This window comes from Primulina tabacum, chromosome 4 (assembly GCF_025594145.1).
Source record: "Primulina tabacum isolate GXHZ01 chromosome 4, ASM2559414v2, whole genome shotgun sequence".
In the NCBI taxonomy this organism is placed as follows: Eukaryota; Viridiplantae; Streptophyta; class Magnoliopsida; order Lamiales; family Gesneriaceae; genus Primulina; species Primulina tabacum.
Window position 1 is genome coordinate 8,166,859 of NC_134553.1, and position 22,395 is coordinate 8,189,253.

The 22,395-nt window shown below is 33.9% G+C and overlaps 2 protein-coding genes and 2 long non-coding RNA genes across 4 annotated transcripts in view; 1 reads left to right on the forward strand and 3 right to left on the reverse strand.

Annotated features, from left to right (window-relative positions):
* LOC142542970 (uncharacterized) overlaps positions 1-6,924 on the reverse strand; it is a 39,135-nt gene extending 32,211 nt beyond the window's left edge. Inside the window, exon 1 of the long non-coding RNA XR_012819607.1 lies at positions 6,773-6,924. This is a non-coding gene — a long non-coding RNA (uncharacterized LOC142542970). The remainder of the gene's footprint in view (positions 1-6,772) is intronic.
* On the forward strand, positions 1,417-7,053 carry LOC142542968 (uncharacterized). Its single transcript, XR_012819606.1, has 3 exons — positions 1,417-1,624; positions 6,668-6,801; positions 6,922-7,053. It is a non-coding gene; the product is annotated as an uncharacterized LOC142542968 (long non-coding RNA).
* Positions 7,054-8,019: 966 nt separating this feature from the next.
* Positions 8,020-10,328, reverse strand: LOC142542966 (putative carotenoid cleavage dioxygenase 4, chloroplastic). Its single transcript, XM_075649905.1, has 2 exons — positions 8,887-10,328; positions 8,020-8,461 (listed from the first exon to the last, which is right to left on the reverse strand). The coding sequence occupies exons 1-2, from the start codon at positions 10,278-10,280 to the stop codon at positions 8,092-8,094; spliced, it is 1,764 nt and encodes a 587-aa protein (XP_075506020.1). The 5' UTR covers positions 10,281-10,328; the 3' UTR covers positions 8,020-8,091.
* A 2,696-nt stretch (positions 10,329-13,024) lies between these two features.
* Positions 13,025-17,308, reverse strand: LOC142542971 (WAT1-related protein At4g19185-like). Its single transcript, XM_075649906.1, has 7 exons — positions 16,950-17,308; positions 16,408-16,470; positions 16,195-16,311; positions 15,830-16,115; positions 14,983-15,138; positions 13,532-13,683; positions 13,025-13,435 (listed from the first exon to the last, which is right to left on the reverse strand). The coding sequence occupies exons 1-7, from the start codon at positions 17,150-17,152 to the stop codon at positions 13,240-13,242; spliced, it is 1,173 nt and encodes a 390-aa protein (XP_075506021.1). The 5' UTR covers positions 17,153-17,308; the 3' UTR covers positions 13,025-13,239.
* Between the last annotated feature and the right edge of the window lie 5,087 nt (positions 17,309-22,395).

Here is a 22,395-nt window from a genome sequence, read left to right on the forward strand (position 1 = left end):
AACACTAAAGATATTTTGGAGAAGAATTTTGTTGTTTTTCATGTGACATTGTAGAAAATAAAATTAAAATCTTACTGAAAAAGAATGTTTCGTCTATCATCTCTGAATTATTTAAATCAGTAAACAATTTAAATTCATACATATATTACGGAAATGTTTCATCAAAGATTCGGCAAACTTGAGTTTTTCCAACTAAAAAAATAATTTTGTACTTGTTGAATGTTGTTTTGTATTTCATGTTAGACAAAAACTTGTGTGAGACGGTCTCACAGATCGTTTTTGTGAGACGAATATCTTATTTGGGTCATCCATGAAAAAGTATTACTTTTTATGCTAAGAGTATTAATTTTTATTGTGAATATCGATAGGGTTGACCGGTCTCACAGATAAAGATTCGTGAGACAATCTCATGAGAGATCTACTCTTCATGTTATTAGCAGCAACTATTACACTTTTTTTTTTATTGCAAATAAATGTTATTCTTTGGATATTGGTTTCACCCTCTCAATCATTTCAGGATTCTTAACACTGCCATGAATAATTGAACCCTATAAAAATTGAAAACAAAAAAAATTAAAAAGTATTTACAATAAATTAAGCAGATAATTTATAAAAAAAACTTTGTCACGGAAAATACATTCCAAGCGGAAAATACAATTTGATGTATTGGGCTGATTGCACGGATACTAAGACTCATAAAATAGGTAGTCATTTTTTAATTTTCGAATTATTTGTTTAATTTTCAAAATATTTGGAATTTTCTTGTAGTCAGATCAATTGATCATTTTTTAAAAAATATTTAAATTAAATAATATGAGAAAAATAAATAAAATACAAGAAAATTTTGAATTTGTATGTGGATGGCCGAAGAATCGAAGACAAACATACCAATGAATATTTTGTTTTAATATTTAAATTAAATAATGTGAGAAAATTAAATAATGTATAATTATCAGAAAACTTGAATTTGTAAATGGATTGCAAACCAATCGAAGAGTTGTAACAATGTTAACAGACATTAGACATCAACACGAGTGTTCTTTAGAGATTTAAGTTTATAATAATTTTAATTATTATTCTTTATATCGTCATCTTGAAGTAGTATAATATTTAGATTTAATATTGATACTTTGAAAGTATCACAAACTTTAAGTAGCACGACTTTACAATTTTTTATTTTATGTTGATGTTGAAAAACACAACACGAATTTATATTGATAATATATCCAAATCTATAACAAAATTTAAGATTTAAAATCAGATATTCTCGAAAAACATTGATTCAAGGTTAAAGATCTATTATTATTGTAGATAGTTTCTGATAAATGAAGATTTGTCACATTCATGAAAAATATCAATATAAGGTCTAGAATTTTTTGATATTAATATTAATATTACTTTAAATTTAAGATTCCTCAATATTAATAACGAATATGGATATAAAATCAAAGATTGTGCCATATTTTTTCCCATCATGGATTATCTATCTTTTTATCATGGAATTTTTCAGCTGTTTCGTTTCTCTTGCTTTAGCATGTATTGAGTTTTACAGTGAAGGTTTTTATATTAAGAAATAACTCTGATTGGAATGAAGAAATAATCGATTTCCTCTTTTTTTTTCTTGGTATATGTCCAGTCCATTCATTGCCATAGCTCGAAGCTTTCTAGCTGCTGCATTGAAATCCCGAACTCTAGCCCTGGTTCTTCTGCGCTTATTTGGTTCATTATAGGCTTTGGTTTCTATATTTTTGTGATGATTGCGATTGTTTCTGTTATGGGTTGGATATTTTTTTTTTGAGTAATCTTGCTGGCCTTCAGATCGGTTTTTTCCTGTCTCCATATGGTGCACACATAGTGTTCGAAAACAGAGATTAGTATAATCTCACAGAGAGGACCTATGGATAAATTTATAATCCAAATACTCAGAACTTCAAGTGATTGAGTTCTGAAATATTATAATTGTGTACTTAATAGACAGGAACAGAGGGTATATATGGGCAATAGTGAGCTATTGTCCGGCAGATTTAGCTCAAACTGCAGTAGCCCATTTGTAAATGATAGTTCAAAGAGAAAGAGTAAATATATGAATATGATCTTTTGCACAAAAGTACGAAAAGTGATGGAAGATATATTGGAAAAGAAAGCTGAGAACTTCATTTATTCGCAACGGAAGCTTTACAATATATATAGGCTAATGAATAACAAACTAACAATCTGCCTATAATTTAGCAACGGCTAGTTGACTTATTAAACTGGACTTAACAAATAATAAAGAAAAAAGATAACAGAGAACTTAATAGAAAAGAACATGAGGTGGCCGTCTTGATGCAAATAACCAACACTCCTCCTTGCATTAAGGGCTGCAAACTCCAATTCTTTGTCTAAGAGACCCAAATTTGTTTGCTGGAAGAGGTTTTGTGAATATGTCATCAAGTTGGTCTTCAGATTTGCAATAAATCAGGCCCACTTCTCCTTCTTTTTGCACTTCTCTTAGAAATAACAACTTGATATTAAAATGTTTGGTTTTTCCATGAAAAACTGGATTCTGCGATATTGATATTGCGGCTTGGTTGTCAACAAATACCTCTGTAACTTTTAATTGCTTCAAGTGTAAGTCACATAACAACTTTCTCAACCACAATGCTTGGTTTACTGTTGCTGTAGCAGCAATAAATTCTGCCTCTGCAGTGGATTGTGCCACAATTTCTTGCTTCTTGGAACACCAAGAAAACACACCAGATCCTAGATTAAAACAATACCCGGATGTACTCTTCATATCATCTTTGGATCCACCCCAATCACTATTAGAAAATCCTGTCAACTTGAAGTTTTGACACTTTTTGAATTTTACTCCATAGTTAACAGTCCCTTTGATATATCTAATGACTCTTTTTGCTGCTTGAAGATGCATTTCAGTAGCACAATGCATAAAACGAGAGAGAAGGCTTACAGCAAAAAGAATATCTGGCCTAGTAGCAGTTAGGTACATCAAACATCCAACCATACTTCTGAAATAGCTTTCTTCAACTTTTTCTGAACCATCTTCCTTGCTTAAGCTTTCTTTTTGATTCATGGGTGTAGCCATTTCTTTGCATTCCTCCATATGAAACTTTTTAAGTATTTCCTTAGCATATTTTCTCTGACAGATGAAAACTTCTCCATCAGCTTGTTTGATTTCCATGCCAAGAAAATATGTCATTAGCCCAAGATCTGTCATGTCAAAGACCAGCATCATATCTTGCTTGAATCCATCAATAAGCTTGGCATTGCTACCTGTCACCAACAAATCATCTACATACAAAGACACAACAAGAAAATCATTATCTTGTTTCTTAAAATATAGAGTGACTTCCGATAGACTTTTTTCAAAACCCAAGCTCAATAAATGATCATCTATACGACTATACCAAGCTCGTGGAGCTTGTTTTAAGCCGTAGAGTGCCTTTTTTAGTAGGCACACTTTGTCTTAATGGCCTTCTTCAATGAATCCTTCTGGTTGCTCAACAAAGATCTCCTCCTGCAGTAGACCATTTAGGAAGGCTGATTTTACATTTAGCTGGAATATTTTCCACCCATTTTGAGCTGCTATAGCTAGGACCAACCGTATAGTGTCTAATCTGGAAACCGGGGCAAATGTGTCTGAGTAATCAACTCCAAAAATTTGAGCATATCCCTTGACAACCAGCCTAGCTTTGTGCTTGTTGATAGACCCATCAGCATTGAACTTGGTCCTAAACACCCATTTTACTCCAATTATTTTTCTATCATTTGGCCTATCAACTAGCACCCAAGTCTTGTTCTTTTTTATCATCGATAGCTCCTCCTCCATTGCCCTTTTCCACTTTTGGTCTTTAATGGCTTCTTCATAACATGCAGGTTCACAAATGGCTACATTGCATCTTTGATAAATATCATGAAGTGATCTTCTTCCACGGACTGGTGGATCATCTTCCGTTTCCGCTTCAATTTCTGAAGTTTGGATTGGCAAACTTGATTTTATCTTGCTTGTAGATGCGTCTTTTGTTTGTTCCCAGTTCCACTTATCTTCCTCAAGGAAAAACACGTCTCTACTAACAATTAACTTCCCTGTTTGAGGTTGATATACCTTGTAGGCTTTAGAGACAGAACTATAACCCACAAAGATGCCTGGTTCAGACCTTTTGTCTAGTTTATCCCGCTTGACCTGTGGAACGTGAGAGAAACAAATACAACCAAATAATCTTAGGAATTTGAGTGAAGGTTTATAACCATACCATGCCTCAAATGAAGTTTTATCCTTCAAAGCCTTGGAGGGCAATCTATTTTGCAAAAAAACTGCTGCACATGCAGCTTCAGCCCAAAACTTCTTGGGTAGCTCTTTCTCATGAAGCATACATCTGGTCATCTCCATTATATATTGGTTTCGCCTTTCACTAACTCCGTTCTGTTGCGGAGTATATGGAGCAGTTAATTGGTGTTCTATGCCGGCTTTCTCGCAGAACAAATTGAATTCTTGTGAAGTGTATTCTTTTCCATTGTCAGATCTTACTGTTTGAATCCTACAGCCACTCTGATTCTCCACAATTTTCTTGAATTTTCAAAATACTACAGCAACTTCTGATTTGAATTTTAAGAAGAAAAGCCAGCAAAATCTTGTAAAATCATCTATAAAACTGATGTAATACCGACTACCTGCTAATGATGGTGTTCTTTGAGGCCCGAATACATCTGTGTGAATAAGTTGAGGCTTTTGAGTGGCCTTCCAAGTTGACTTTGGGAATGGTCTTCTTCTGTGTTTACCATATTGACAAGTATAACAGTTTAGCAAGTGATCTCCAAAGTTTGGTAAGCCAATTGTCAACTTTTTTTTCTGCATGAGCTGCATCTTTTCCAAAGGACAATGACCGAGCCTCTTGCGCCATACTGCAGTGTTGCTTATTTCAGTAGAATATGCAACAAGTTCTTCTTTCATGGGATCAAAAGAAAAACTATTACCCTTCATTCTAACCTTGAGAGTTTCCCGACTCATGGCATCAAGAATGCGACAAAAACCATCTTCAAAGATTACTTTAAAGCCTTTTCCCATTAATTGACCAACACTTAGCAAATTCTGGTCAATTTCTGGCACATAAAGAACATCAAGGATTTTCTTTGTACCTGCAGCACTTGTTATGGCAATTGTTCCTTTCCCTTTGACAGAAATGTAATCACCATTTCCAATTTTTACCTTATTGATATCAGTTGGCTTGAAATCTATGAAAAGTCCCTTGTCATGAGTCATGTGGTTGGTGCATCCGCTATCAATCAACCAAATTTCAGATGAGCTAATGCTTGCAAGACAAGATGCCACAAAAAGCTGATCCTCATCCTCTTGAGTTGCAACTTGGGCTTCAACTTCTTGATGATGAGCTTTTTCTTTGCATATCACTGCTTCATGCCCAAGTTGATTGCAGTTGGAACACTTAGCATCAGGTCTCCTCCAGCATTTAAATGAAGGATGACTCTTCTTTCCACAATGTTGGCAAACTGGATAGGAATTTTTTTGATTTCCATTTTTTCCTTTTGGAAAAACAGATGTACTTGCTTCATTCCGTTCGAAATTCTTCTTCTTCTTTTTGTATTTGGTCAAGTTTTGGTGTTTGGCTGCCAAGGCTCCTTCAGATGTTGTATCCTCTCTCATTTGTCTTCTCTGTTCTTGTGCTTGCAAAGCATTCAACAATTCAGCAAGAGAAATTTTTGTCAAGTCTTTTGTATTTTTCAAGGTAGTGACAGTTGCCTCATATCTTTCAGGTACTGTAACAAGAATTTTTTCAACAATTCTTGTGTTGGTAAATTCAGATCCAAGAAGTCTTACTCTATTTGCAATATTAAGAAGCTTGCTAGAGTAATCTTTAATTGTCTCTGAGTCTTTCATTCTTTGAAGTTCGAATTCCCTGATCAAGTTTAGAACTTGCATCCCTTTAATTCTTTCATCTCCTGCATATTCTTCCTTTAGATAGTCCCAAATCGCCTTAGCTGTTTTGAGAGACATAATTCTTGTGAAAATCGTTGATGTAACCGCTGAAAATAAGCATGCTTTCGCCTTTGATTTTCTCGTCTTTTTCTCCTTTTGTGCCTTGATCTGTGCCATAGTAGGATTAGCTGGAAGAGGTTGAACGTCATAATCCTCTTCCACAGCTTCCCAAATATCCAATGCGTCCAAGTACGTTTCCATACGCACTGCCCACATTTGATAATTTTCTCCATCGAAGACTGGTGGAGCCATTGATGAAAAATGAGATTCACTTTCCATTTCAAACAGTCAAATGAATTCACAGATCCCTTAAGAAGAGAGCTCTGATACCACTTTGATAGTTTAAAGAGAAAGAGTAAATATATGAATATGATCTTTTGCACAAAAGTATGAAAAGTGATGGAAGATATATTGGAAAAGAAAGCTGAGAACTTCATTTATTCGCAACGGAAGCTTTACAATATATATAGGCTAATGAATAACAAACTAACAATCTGCCTATAATTTGGCAACGGCTAGTTGACTTATTAAACTGGACTTAACAAATAATAAAGAAAAAAGATAACAGAGAACTTAATAGAAAAGAACATGAGGTGGCAGTCTTGATGCAAATAACCAACAGTAAAAACCAAGCATTGCTTACTGTCGTGTTGATTTTAGTTTTTTGTAATGCAGTGTGGTGAAGAGATGGAACAGACTTTGTTACATACAAGTCTGAGCATGGGAACTGGCAGAAACTTGTGCTTCAACAAAATTAGTGAGCAAGCTCCCTCTGCTAACGGGTTCCCTTACTAGCTTTAATAAATCCGGCAAGTCTACATATACATGATTTCACTACTTTGTAGCATATTATTCTATTTCAAGTTTCCCGTTCCACGTATACGGCTTGTTAAATTAATACTTGAATGCTTCAAGTTTTTCTGATGCAGTTCCATCATTTTTGGAAATTGATAACCATAGGCGTCACCTATTCAAAATCGGAAGCAATGGCGCCATCGATCTTGCTCAGGGGTGAGTCATCTGATTTTTAAAATGGCCACTCTCTCCAGTGTTATTTGCTTTTATTTTTATATTCTCCATTCCTTTTCTTTCTTCAGACGTTGTGGTTAAGGCAAGTAGGAAGTCAGTTTGACAACTTTAATATTGTGGTTTTAGGCAAGTAGGAGGAAAATTTGATAACTCAAAGGCTTCCGCGGCATGCAATGCGCGCTGTCCATGTTACTTTCTGCAGCGTGCATTGTGTGTCATCGTTGTTCTTTTCTGCGACGTGCGTCGTGCGCTGTTGATGTTACTTACTGCGGCGTGCACGGCGCGCTTGTCAATAAACCTCTGACTTTCAACAATTTTTAATTCTGCAGCGTGTAATGCGCACTGTGAAAAATTATTTTTGTTGTAGTGTTTTCGCGATCTCTTGCTGTATATTATAATAATTAAATAAGCATGTAAAAGGAGAATTAAGAAATTAAAACGAAGGAAGGAAACAGTCGAGTCGAATAAGACATTATTCTCACAAAATTTATCCATGCGACGATATTCTAAGAGTTTGTGGCCATCTAGAGGCATGCAATTTCATTCGATGCATCTACTCTAACAATTAAGATAACAAACCTAAAAAATAAATTTAGAAAACTAGTCTTTCTTGCTTCTTAATATTTCTTTTATTGAACTTGTGATTCTCGCTTTATTGAAATTCAAAGAAGCGTAAACTTTGAATTTATGTGATGAAATGATTTGTATCGTGGAAGTTTAATTTTTTGAGAACATTTACACGATTTATGGAAGGAACTAATATCTTTAAAGAAATTTGATGCGTATAACATATACGAATTTCATTATCCACACGATCATATATATATATATACACAACATTTTTATGGTTGGATTTGTACTTTATATATGTGTGTGTATGTTCGTTACAAGATATGTTTTTTGATGATTTTGAGTTCTATAATGCAAGTAATATGAAGAATCGTCACTAATTAAATGTAACATTTATACTCAAACACGACGAAACCCGATGATCAATCTTGATAACAAATAAATTGATTACTTTTTGCTTCATCCTTAATGACTAAATCATTAAAAATCCAATAATGTGATTAATTACAATTAATTTGGTTGCAATTTTCAAGGTCGCCGTCACGCACAAATATCCCATGGAACCCGTAAGGCACCCTTTGCGGTAGCCTAACAGCAGCAACTATCTCGAGAGTAGGAGATTTTGCATCCATTACAATAAATTTGGATTCTAGTGTAATTTCGTTATGTACAAAAGTAACTAGATATCCATCGTCTTCTTCTGTTTCCGGATCATTTGGTACGAAAATTGCTTCGCCACCATAACATTTGGGTCCGTATAGGCGGCTAGCCACCGTGCAATCGTTGGAATCTGCTGTAGAAAGTGATGAGTCGATTTTTACCACACCTGATATCTTTGGCATCGGAGCCCCTAAAGCAGCATAAATGTACCTGCAAAGAAATATTTAATCAATCGGAAGATTAAGATCAAGTGTAGACACATATGATTCACAGGTTCTAAATAACAAACTTTAGAAGCAGGTCTCTTTGTGAGACGATATCACAAATCTTTATCTGTGAGACGGGTCAATCCTATCGATATTCACAATAAAAGGTGATACTCTTAACATAAAAAGTAAAAATTTTCATGGATGACCCAAATAAGAGACTCGTCTCACAAAATACGACCCGTAACTATCTTACACAAATTTTTGCCAGAAATTTGAGCAGCATCATTTCTCAAAATTTTCTGCGTCTCTACAATATGGAGGTATTTTTATATATATTTTAAACGCATCGAATGTTAATTTGTTAAAATTTTGGGTCATAAATAACAAATATCCCACGTTTTTTAAAAGTGAAACTATTTCACGTACCTGTTCTTTTTCCCTGCATGAGCCGGATTGATAACAGCAAAATCAAGATTTGCAGCTGACAACGCCCACCTCGTGACGATCCTCTCCTTTACATTTATTTCAATTCTTTCCAAGCATGCATGAATCAAATCCGTTCGATCCAACACATGTTCCACCGCCAACACGTTTGGCGCCACGACGACTATGGTCTCCCCGCCGCCGCCATCATCTTCATCCCAGGCATTCACTGCGTGGACCATGTTCAACCCTGGTACTTCAACCCACCACATATCACTTTCATCTACCGATTCTCGAGGAATGATCCCCAATCTCGGTACTTTCTTAGGATCAACGCTGATTGCAGGCATCCCTTTAAGAATGTTTTTAGGGTTCATAACGATTTGTGTGTCGGGAAATATGGCGTACTTTTTGGAAATAGCGAAATCGTGGATCAGTGAAGGCTCTGGTAGAGAGAATATTGGCACTTCTGGTTGTTTCTCCCCTTCTTTGTTTATCTTGAAATATATCAAGAATGGCGGCATGAACGTGATGCTCTGTCGGAAGGCGAATGCTTCCTGGGTTTCCACGTCGATTTTCGGGTGAGCTGTCATAGTTGTGAACGGAGCTCCGAAGGATTCGTGGCGGCCCAGAGTGATTATATCTCCATCCGGTGTTATTTTGATTCTGTACGGAAGATCAGATTCTCCGAGAGCAAAAAGTTTCCCATCAAACAACGCCAAGCTCGTGTTCACGGTGCCGATTCCATGTTTGGGGTCGTATTCTCTGGCTAGAACGCGGCCAAAAGTGACTGCGCACCGGGCGATCGAAGCCGCGAGTCCATTAAAAGCGGAGAAGACATTGAGTATCACCGGCCTACCAATTTCCCGCTCCACCATGTACTTATAAGTCTTGATATAACGACTGCAAAATGTAGCTTCCCCGTCCCGAATTCTGATCGAGTGCAGCATTCCATCTCCGTCGAAAAGGTGGTACGGGCCGTCGGGGATGAACTGAGGATTGGGTCCGTTACGGATATAAGCACCGGTGAGGCACGACGGAAGGGTACCCTCCACAACCTCACATGCCGTCGGAGGAAGCTCGTCCGTGGGATAAAAGTTCCCTGAAAGCACGTGCTTTGGATCGATGGAGGTCCGAAGGGGAGGATCAATGTATTTACAGATGATATGATCTAGCGAACTGAAAATAATATTGGGTAAAGATTGTTTCGTAACTTTACTTGTTCTCCGTTCAGTCTGATCATCGGAAGGAGCCAACTTTACTGGATTCAGAAATCTGGTTCCTGTCGGTATTTTGTCGATTTTAACAGATTGAATCTTGAATCGAACAACTTGTGATCGTGGGAGTGAGGGAGTGAAAGTGAATTTTTGAAGGAAAGATGAACAGAGGCTTTCCATTTCTTTTATATATCTATATATCTAAGTTCATTGGTTGTTTATATATATACATATATTGTCATATTTTGGGTGACCATATATGGAAGCAAGCAAACTAAGATATTTATGTTCTCTTTAAAAATGTCAAAAACACACCAACTATGTATTTTTTTTAATGAGTAGGTTCACAGTTAAATGGATTTATATATACGAGAAGTGTCGATTCAATTCATTTTGGAGTAAAAAATATACTTTTGACGTGAAAAATATCTATTCCTGAGTCGAGTGCGATAAAATAAATATTCCACAAAATTGATCGTTGGAACCGTCTATAAGAGTTTTTGTTATTTTTGATAGGTTCAAGTATATATATATTATATTGACAGAGATAATCAACACAACGTGTTATTCAAACACCACATGTTTGAGTAAAAAAAAAGAGCAGGTCTTTTGTGAGACGGTCTTACGAATCTTTATCTGTGAAACGGTTCAACCATACCGATATTCACAATAAAAAGTAATACTCTTAGAAGGTAATATTTTTTAATGGATGACCCAAATAAGAGATCTGTCTCACAAAATACGACTCGTGAGACCGTCTTACACAAGTTTTTGCCAAAAAAATAATCACAAATTGATATTTTTACAAGTACGAAACTTTTGAGTATATATTAGAAGTCAAATATGCTAACTACCTATTAGAAAATTCGTGTGGAAGGAGCTATTTATACATATTCCCTCTTTGAAAAACCAATGGGTTAATTCATTTCGACACAATGCGACAAGTTTTTATGACTCTATCTAAAGATAACACTTTGTAGAGTCTACACCACTCCACTGCATTATTTACATCTCCATAGATAGAGACTCAAAGTTCCCCTCTCAGCCTCTGGTTTGAGTTTCAAACTTGCAAGTCACCCATAAATCCACGATACGGTCACCACCAGTTGTAGTTTCGGCACTCAGGGGTGGATGCAACGAGGAGCGACAGCGACAATTTTCCGCGTGTAAAATGAATATAAATTTAAGTTATATATATTTTAAACAAGTCATGCCTCCCGAATGCATCGATTCGAATGGCAATGCTTGGTGTTAGTTGGCTATATGTGATTGTATGTAGGAGTATGACAAAAAAAGAAAATCAATATTTGTTAAGTTCCATATTTTTTAATTTTGTTATAATCTTTATCTTGTCAAAATGTTTATATTTTTTATTATCTTAAAGTTCAAAGAACCCCTAGTTAAGCAGCCTAATATTCCAAATATTTCATATGTTACAAGTCATGTGACAAAACCTACATTTGGTGGAATATAGTGCAAGATGGGAAGTCGTGGATGTTGCTTAAGAGACTTGTACAAGTCTCTTAATTAGACACCAAATTTAGTGGTCCAACATTTGGATTATTCATTCCATTAGTTCTACTTTTTTTATGGTCTGCATTCTTTTTCTTTTTTGGGTATAAATTTATTATTAAATTAATATTTTATGTTTTTTTAAATAATAAGGTCGGACCCAACAGAAATATTATCAAAAATTGGGTCAGATCAGTTTGATAAAACAGTGGGTCAAAGCCCAATGCGGGTTTCACTCTTACTTTTCATTTTATCTTGTTACTAAGCGTGAGACCTTTGGAATAATTGTTTTAGAAGACATCAAAATAATTAATTTCATAATTACTTTTTTTATCTTACTAAAAACCTCCTTAAATCAATTCATATTTTATATAGAAAAAATATAAACAAAACTTCCATTTTTATATCGAACAATTATTCTAAATTGAAAATAATTTCGTGTTAAATGTTTAGTATCATTTGATCAAACTAAAAATAATAATAACACATGCAACGCGTGTGTATCTTTTATTAGTACATATAATGACTTGTACAGATAATACAATGTATTTTTAGGTTATACTTGGATGGATAATTTGAAATCTTTATCTTCAAATTTTTGTTGAGCCGATCACTGTAATACTTGAGCTTGACTCGTTTAAGATATATATAGTCTCGAACTCAATTTTACGATATATAGTCTCGAACTCAATTCAAGCTTTTATCATAAGTATCGATCTTGGCTCGTTTGAAAATTAAAAAGCACTTGAATAGTTCGAGTTTGGTTTGTTAATATATCGCTTATCATGTTTAACAAGTCTGATTCGAAGTCTGCTCATTTTTGAGCTCTTCGAACATTCTTAACCAAAATGCCAACTAATATGTGAAAATTTGAAGAGTGATTTTCTCATTTTATAACATTCATGTCATTTTTTCCAATAAAACTTCAACGTGAGAATAAATAAACAATGCATGTCGTTAAATTCACGACCCAATAAACTAACCCAACAAACTAGTCGAACTCGAGCTCAGGTCATATGAAAGAGCTCAAGCTCGCGAGCAGCTTTGTTCGTTTACGTCATCCTGACATACAACACTATTTGGGTGTACAATGTACCTTTTTAATTGTCTCACAAGGTTGGTGTGCCCGCGCATGCTATTATTGATTTACTTTGCACTCACCTGGTTGTGCAATCCTCGCTCTGTACTTTCGAAATACATTTTTCCTCATAAAATACTTAAAGCTCGTTAACTCAAAATAAGGGTTATGGAAAACATAAAAATTGTTTTGGTTTTCGTCTTATTGCACTCAAAGACGTTTTATACAAAAATTTAACTAATCTTTTTTCTTTCCCGGCTGAGAACTCAAGAAAATTTTTTTTGGACTCAACTAATTTTGAGCATGTTAAAAAGTTCGAAGGGACAAAAGTTAGACTTTTGTAAAATTATATCGATTAAAAGGAAACGTCTTTAGAATATCCTCTATACTTAAAATTTGTTACCCATCTTGAAAATGAGTAACTGGTATCAAGTTAACATGAGAATGGAGCTGTAACCTTTTCTATAATCGAAAAATCGGGACCTGCTAACGTTGTAAGAAACTGAAATCTTGAGAACATTAGTATAATCTGCACCTGAGACTTTATAATTAATCTATGATCTTGGGTATTGAAGCTGAAGGGCTAGAGAAAATGTTTCCTACCTTGTTGGATGAATCTTTTTTACCGAATGGTTCTAATGGCCGAAAGGCGTGAGGAAGAATTCCAACAGTCACCTGTCTCTCTCTGTGAGATGCCCATGTTACCAGATAAAGTCCGGCTATAATGAGGAGTCCTCCCATAATGCTGTGACAGCAAAATTCACATTATATCGGTGAGAAAGATTAATTACTCAGACAGAAAAAGTAAAAAAACCGAGCACGTAAGAGCTAGGAAAACAACCTTCCAAAATAAATCGGGCTTCCTAGGAAAATTCTTGACAGGAATGCTGATAGAGCAGGTTGGAGGGGGTTATACAAAGCAACCAAGGCAGGACCAATAATTTTATTGGACCACGTCAAAAGACCATAGTTCACGGCAGATGCTACGATTCCCTGGAAAGATAACATAAGAGAGGTTTTTAATGAATGTGAAAAAGCAAGAAAGATGTTCATTTCAACAAATCTATAATGCTAAATCTTTATAAAGCCCTTGATCAAGATGGCATGTAGAAACCGATTTATCATTCTACTCCAACGAGATAAGCAATAGCACAAAGATCCCACTTCCATGGTTTCATGCCCCTTCACTTCTTAAAAGACCAACTCAAACGGTAGAAATGGCAGCAAACACCATCATTAAAATTCATTGAACAAAGAACTGAAGTAGCACATGAAAACAAGAAACTTAGGTAGTTGAGACTGCAAGAAATCTAGCCTTCACTAAAGGAGAAGAATTGTTTGTCCAAAGAAAAATAGTTTTTGTGATCCATGTACAAATCCGTCTCTGAGTCATTGTCATCCATCAGAACATAATTTCTAGGTGTTTGAGATAGATGCATAATACAACCTTATCTAATCCAAATAGCTTTGGATAAAATAATTCCAATACACATATCCGCTTAGCCCCAAGTTTTTTAATGACTTTCAAAATTCCTCAAGACAATGTGTCTACTTCACCTCTTACATGCGTCTATCAAGTAACCTAACCATCCATCATACCCAATTTTCTAGAAAAATTTAACCCCAACACAGGTATAATTTTAACTCTTAGAATTATGATTAAAACTTATGCTACATCAAACTTACGTTCCCAAATATTCGCTAACCCAATGTCTACTCTTATAATTTAACTAACTGATCAGCTTTACATCAAATTGTCATCACTTTAAATTCTTAATTTGCTCCTATACATTTCACTAACGCTTGAATTTTCGCGCCGAATATTGATCCATCCTACAATGTCCTTGTTTACATGCACAAGCAATTCTTCATGTACTAGACAAGTGAGAGATAAAGACCAGAACTCGTATGTAACAGCTCTTTCCCACACGCTAAGTTCTTGAAAGGTTCATTGCTAAGATAATTGACAGCCATATATTCCATTACTACATAATTTGACCAAATATAGATCTACCCTCTCTGCATCGGGGAGTTAGGTGACAAGATTATGGAAATCAATCCCTGCATAACAAACAGTAAATATTCTATTAACACACCACTCAACGGACATCTCAACCATGATCTACGCTTAGGTGGAATTAAGCCTCCTCCACCCCGCAGGTAGTGTAATTTGATGTCGGGTTGTTTCAATCTATGTTGAATATTTATAGGAGCTAAGTTTCTTTCAAAATCAGGTTGAAAATGTATATAATGAAATCCTTCAGATAGAAAAAATAAAGAGAGAAGACTCACGGCATAGCACACCGCAATTGCCTCAGATTGAGTCAGATTCCAGTCTGTTGACTCATTGGTCATAAAGAATGCAGTTGTTACCATAAAAAGAGCACCAAAAAGGTATGAATAGGCTGTCACTGATATACTTGCAGGATATTTAACTAAAAGTGGAGCCTGAAACAGAAAAAGAGTACCTCTATAAAAATCCCATGCTGGTCATATCAAACATAAGGCAATAGTTGAGTAACAGTAAGAATCAGTTTAAATGCTGATTAAAAATCATTTCTAATGAAGATGGACCATGACTGCGTTTGGATGGAGAAGCCATTTAAAAAAAAAACTAAAAATTAATGTTTGTAAAAAAAAAAGTTTTAAAATTTGGAAACAAAAATAGTAAAACTTTGATAGGCTTCTGTTACTCTTTCGAAAATGGAAAAGGCTCACTTTCGGTAGTATCAAAAGACAAAAATGTTTCTATTTTCACTTTTTAAATCAATACTTACAAAGCACCAACTTAATAAAGTACTTTTTTCTTTTTGAGTTAAATGATAAAGGTTCTAAAAAGTAACTTCAATTAATGTTCATTGATTAATATAAAATTTTATAAAGTCCAAAAAGAACTTGTAATTTAAACTCATTTGTCTATGAATTCTAAGAAACACCTAAAGGACAGAGATGAATCATCAAATTATACAAAATTTGATGGTGGTTTGCAGAAATTTGAAGGAAACATGCCACTATGTATCGCTAGTGTCATAGTATATTGACATTTACAACTATGCATCCATCATCTGCTATCACCATATTAAGCAAAGTGATATACCTCCATCATATCTCCATAAACATCAAGACCAGTGTAACTTACTTGAATAGATAGATAGGTGGCCATGCACATGCAGTTCCCAATCAAGCATAAAACCCCAAGGTGCCAATTATCAATCCCAAACTCCAACAAAGTCGACATCAACAGACCAGCAGGCTCCGGTTGACCCTTGGCAGTAATTTCACTGATTGCTGCAAATTCTGATTCCCTATACCCAAACACGGCTGGACCTCGGAACATCGTCATCAGAATGGCACCAGAAACACAAATTAGAGTACCCCCTAACTTCGCTTGACCTTCAGTTTTTCGCAAGTTCACTGTTTCTGTACTGCATGTAGATGAACAACTGATAATTTTGAACTAAAAAATTGTAAGAGTTAGTTCAGAAAACCAAAAGTTGGACTCACCCCATCACTACAGCCAGTATGAATGTAAAAACTGGAGTAGCCGGCTGTATGGCAGCAGCATAAGTTGGGTTTGTGTAGCCTAGACCAAGAAGAAACAAAAGCTGGTTCCCGAAAATCCTAATCGAATCAGATGAACAACCGGAGCAAAAATAAACAAATCACTATCTACACATAAGAAAAAAAGAACTTTAAACACCTGGAGATTCAACTCACCCAGTTAAACCAAGAAAGAAGAAGGCTATTACAAAACGTCTACTTAATGGTGGTCTTAGCCTTCTGCAGAACAAGTAAAGAATCATTTGTAAGCGATGGATTATTTATATTCACAACAAAATCAATTGACTCACAAAAAGAATTTAGTGCAGGCAAATTACTGGACTCTCTCGCTGATTTTAAGCATTAGTTTAATATTCACACATTCACAAACAGCCACAAGCAGTGCAGATAAGATACACTATTATCATAATTCCTTGGAAAAGATAATTACGAGAAATTATAGCATATTTATACCCCTCCGTGCTTGTTTTGCGTATCAATCAAACGAATGTGGCTTAAACCTACTTGCACACACACTTCTATGCCACCAGTTTTTCACAAAGTACAGAAGCCATAAACACACACCCCACTTTACGCTAGGTGAAATTTAACAAACCGGATTACAAACTCAAATCGCAAGATCACAAACAAAGAAAAAACGCATCGGACTCACCCATGCAAACCCATCAAGAACAAAAATCGTAAAATTCATCACTCACTTTTCCCGGAAATAGGCGACTGGTGCGAGAATCGAAAGCGCGAGGAGGTCACGAAAGACGCAGAAAACGAGCTGATTCACGCCAACGTTGAGTGCGACTTTGGTGATCACGTGATACCCGGCGTAAAACAGTTGCACCACCGCCATCGCCACATGCGCTTTTCTCGCATCTCCGCCATTTGCCGCCGCCGCCGCCGCCGCCATACGCACTACGTGAAAATCACGATCTCATTTCATTCCCCCACTCATTTATGGCCAACAGATTAATGAATTCTTAGAATTGTTAAGGTTTCTCTCGATCTCGTATTTTTTTCAAAGGAGAAAACTGAAATGAATTATTACTGAAGACTGTCCGTTTCGAAGTTTTGGTAATATCAACAACAAAGATGTTATATGTACATATGTATATTTATTTATATCATAAAAATTCAATACAAAAATTTAATTTATCAAAATTTTAATACACATAGAATACAAAATCTCACGATATAACAGTAAAATCTAGATATAATGGTTAGAAATATCGTTATAAGAATATATTAACAGTACATTTAACATTATTCTAATAATAATAATAAAAATCAACATTTGAATGTACAAATAACAACATTCATAGATCAGATTTGGTGATTTTTTATTAATTAATTTTCATTTTTAAAATTGAAAAATGGGTTCATTGGTTTAATCGCACAATCTGGACTTTTTCTCTTGTATTCTTTCATTCATCTCGTCTTATCTCTTATGGAAATTTGTTTTATTATAATATTGATGAATTACATGATCCACAAGGAAAAAATTACATATAATATAGCGATAATTAAATAATTAATCAATTGGTATTCATTTGTGGTGCAGAAATGTATCATTTCATAGAATTGATTGATACCATACATAAATTTGTGTATGTATAGCACAAAAATGAGGTAGCGGGTAGGCCGGCCCGTCATTTGGACACGACCGGCTCATTATTTGGACATGTTAGAAAATTGTCTTTTTTATCGGAGACGATGCATATGGTCTAACTCATTTTGACAACTTAAACAAGATGTAACTAATTTTAGTGTCTAAATAAATTAATATTGTTTTTCTCAAATATCAATTTCCGTTTACTATTTTGTTTTCATAGATAAATAACAAATTAAATTATCCTAAGATGAAATTATATAGAAAAAGCACCCCATAATTATTTTATTTTACATAGAAATTACAATGCACAAAGTCATAAACTTGAAGTTTGTATTGAAATTTAATATATGTATACCACACAAATATATATCCAATCACAACTAAACAAGATATGCCATATTAAACAAATTTGGGCTGATCAAATTTTAACTTAGGATTATTATTATTTCCCATGGTTTTTTTTTTTAATTTTTTTTCTTTTTAAAGTATTTCCTTTCTTTCCACCAATAAAAAGACGAGATTAAATTAAATAAATAGATAAGTCTTTTTTAAAGCTTAATAAGTAAACTAAAAAGAATGGAGTCATGACCATTTCATGGGGAAAATGTTGAAATTTAAGCCATTGCAGTCCAAGTTCTTTTGGTCTCCTCTAATGATGTGTCCTTTGGTGGTGGGATGTCGATACACTTTCATGGTATAAGAAATGAAATGAGAATCCTCATACAATTTCATGGTGTATATATATATATATATATATATATTTTGGGGAGTTGTTATCACCTATTGAATTTATAATTTTGGTATTTTTCATTACATCTAATATGTGAGTCACACCATCAATGCTCGGACACAGTGGACATGTAGGCAAATCAATGTGAGGACCACTTGGTTGCTGACATGGCATCTGAGCTGGCATTTTTTTTAAAAAATAAATTATTTTTTCTTTTTCTTTTCGCGTGTGGAATAAAATTGAAGTTGGGTCTTTCAGACCATCTCCAATCACAAAATCTATTTTAATGTAAATTTTACACTAAAATAATGCGATTTCTGCACTAAATACAACATTCATCTCCAATTCATTTACTATAAATCTTAAAAAAAAGAATATTCTCGTAATATTATTTTTATTTTACATATATTAATTATTATATTTTATTTAATATATTTTTAATTATGACTAATGTTTATTATTAATAAATTTAAATAATAATATTTAAGTTTATAATTTAGTTATTATATTTTATTTAATATATTATTAATTGACACGTTTGGAAAATATTTGGGTGATTTTGGAGGATTCAAATCAAATTTACCAGATTATTGATTATCTAGTTTGTTTATCTTCTAAATGTATTTTCGTTACGATTATTGTCCTTTATTTGCATTTGTATTTGAATTATGTGTTTCAAGTTGCATTTATATTTCGATTATTTTTTTCAATTTAGTTATGAATTGCATTGTTATATTAATTTTTTGTATTTGTATTAAATTATATTAATTAAAAATAAAATTATTATTTTATAATTTTTATGATTAAATATCTAATTATTATATTAATTAAAAATAAAAAAATTATTTTTTTATGATTAAATATCTAATTATTAAAATAATAAAATAAATGCTATACTATTATTTAAATAATATTTATAATTTAAATACAAATATGTATAATAAATATAAATAAAAAATTAAAAAATTTATAATTAAAAAAAAAAAAAGAAGAAGAAGAAAACCCCTGCGCCAGGATTAAGTCTTCTATGGGTTGACTGTGCTGGAGTTTAATTTTAACCTTCTTTCATTCCTCTACTATTGTTGTAAAAGCTAGCCTTCAATTTTACATTCTCAAAATTGTTGTCATTTCACGACAACTAACAAAAATATCAACATCTTGTCATATTTGAAATGAATATTTTTCACGGTAAGAATTTCTATTTCTTACCATGTTGTAAAGTAACAAATTAATTGTTTACTTAATTTTAGCCAAGAAGAAGCCCGAGACATGATTTTAGCATGTCGTAATTTATCTCTAGCAATTCTATACTTTATCAAGATTAAAAGAAAACAAGAAACCAGCATATTATATATAAAAGCCATTTTGTTTTCTTTGGTTAAGGAAGCAAGAATAGAGCTTTAATGGTGGTACCGGTACCAAAGACAAGATGGAGGAGCAAGGGTGGAGTCAGGATCATTATTCAGTGTAGGCAATAATATACTACAATTAATAAAGCCAAAAAAAAAAAAAAAGACCGGTTAAACAAAAACCATAAATAATGTGTTCTAAGGTTAGAACACAAGCTACACAAAGTCAGGAGCATCTGTTAGTTGATAGTAAATGCCAGAAAAATGACAAAAAAATTGGGTACGAAACCTAACAATTAAAACAAAATCTGATAGAAAATATAAATTTTCGAGACGAAAAAAATGTATGAATTCATTATCGATTGCCAAAAAAAAAGTTAAAACAATTGAATGATCGAATAATACTGAATGAAAAAAGTGATCTTAAATTTCATAAAATTAAGGATTATGTTGGTAATATAAAAAGTGAGACATTAGGTAATATGAATTGGAATGACTATTGATAATTAAATCATAAGATGTATGGGGCTTATGTGGAAAAAATTGTATAGAATATTACATATTTCAATTAGAATAATGTTATCAAGTAAAAATTTAAAATTTGAGTCTAAAATTTGGATCTATAAATTATTAAAGAAATTTTTTTTGTTTGGAGCTATCAGTGGAGGGAAACGGAAGACATTCATTTGTTCATCGCTATTCGGAACTTACAACTTTCAGAGTGAAATTTTGATTCGTTTAGCATATGGAAACAAAGGTTTTTGCCCTCGCTTGCTTGCTCTATTGTTGTTTTGCTTTCCAGTCTTAGATACTTTGTTCTTTTCACATTTTTCCCTGATCATGCAGATAAACTTATTAGAGATACTGAAAAAACTTGTTATTTTGAGCTTTTAGGGACAGTTCAATAAATTGAATTTAATTCTCGTGGCTTCTCCTGATTTGGTGGACTAATTGACTTCTGATATGGTTGTAGTTGTACAATTTGCAGGAAACTTGCAAAACAACGTTTCTTTATATATTTCAAAGTTGAGTCGTTTCATTTTAAGTTGTAATTAGCTCTAATTCCAATCTTTTCTTTATACAAGATCCCAAATGTTGTTTCTGATTTTTCGTATAATACAAGAAAAAACATACGTTGTCTTTGTTGGACATGACCTGGTGTTTATGATCCATGGGGAGAAAGCATCTTCTAAAGTTAATAGACATAAGAGCGTGGCACACGGGTCTTTCAAGAGTGAAGAGGAGGCGGAAAAAGCTTTTCGGGCATGCATGGGGAAACAATCTGAAGCCACTTCCTTTACATCTAGTTGAAACGGAAGTTCATGTGCATCTTCAAGTTCAAGATCAAGATCAAGTTCAAATACAATGAGAACTTTCCCAACCTGAAAAAGTAAGTTGAAACAGATACAAAACATTTGGAAGAGTAACAACAACGTTCGGAACCTCGACAAATTAGTGACGATGATTAGGCATATTGTTGCATGTTGTTGCAAGTTGTTATCTGAGTTGAACTTGAAACAACGATTTATCTGAGTTGTTTTATATAGCAGAATTAGATTTGGTATGTACTAGCTTGTGTATTTTATATGCTCCAAGACTAATTTATGTGTGAACTCATGTATAATACTCGCCCTATGATTCTAAACTAATTCAGAAGCATCACTTTTAAAGTTAAATACAGTCGAAGCCAAAATATAATAAAATCAATTAGAAACATGGCAAAGTTTATGCATCCATACATAAATCTGTAAAAGGCTACATGGTTCAGACAAATTTAGCTTAATATACATACATTATCGACCTCACCAGATGTAATACAAAAGCAACAGAGCTGCTTATTGTTGGAGCGAAGAGATATCCGTGCTCCATAGATATGTGGTATGTGGGATGTATTATGGCAGAAATATTGCTTAACCAACTGCAAAAAATAAGAGATTCATGACCAGCAAAACCGCATTCTTTGGCCTGGATTAAACAAGAAATTTTCCATGCTTTTTGAACAAGGGACTTGATCTGTTGAGCAAGCTTTTAACTTACAATCCTGAAAGCAGAATAAGAGCGGACGAAGCTCTCAATCATGACTGGTTCAGAGAAGTCTGAATTCTCCAATCAATTCCTCAACTTCAAATACAACGGACTTAACTCATCCACCATCTCAAACGCCTACTCACCGCGCAATGCTTTGCGATATATAAACAACGCAGCAGTTGCAGCAGCACTGTAAAGCATCAAGGCAATTGCAAATAGTGTGAAAAGAGAGTGGATGATTATGATTTTCCACCGTATTTCATTTTTTCCTCACGACTTGTTGGGTCACAGAATGCTAACAATCTTGATTTTAATCATAAAAACTTATTATTGTGTTGTTAACATATTTCATTGAGTGTACATTTGATAGATGTCAAATTAGTATTGAAAAGTTGTTGAAATATAATTTCAGTACAACTTAGTTTTTATCAAGC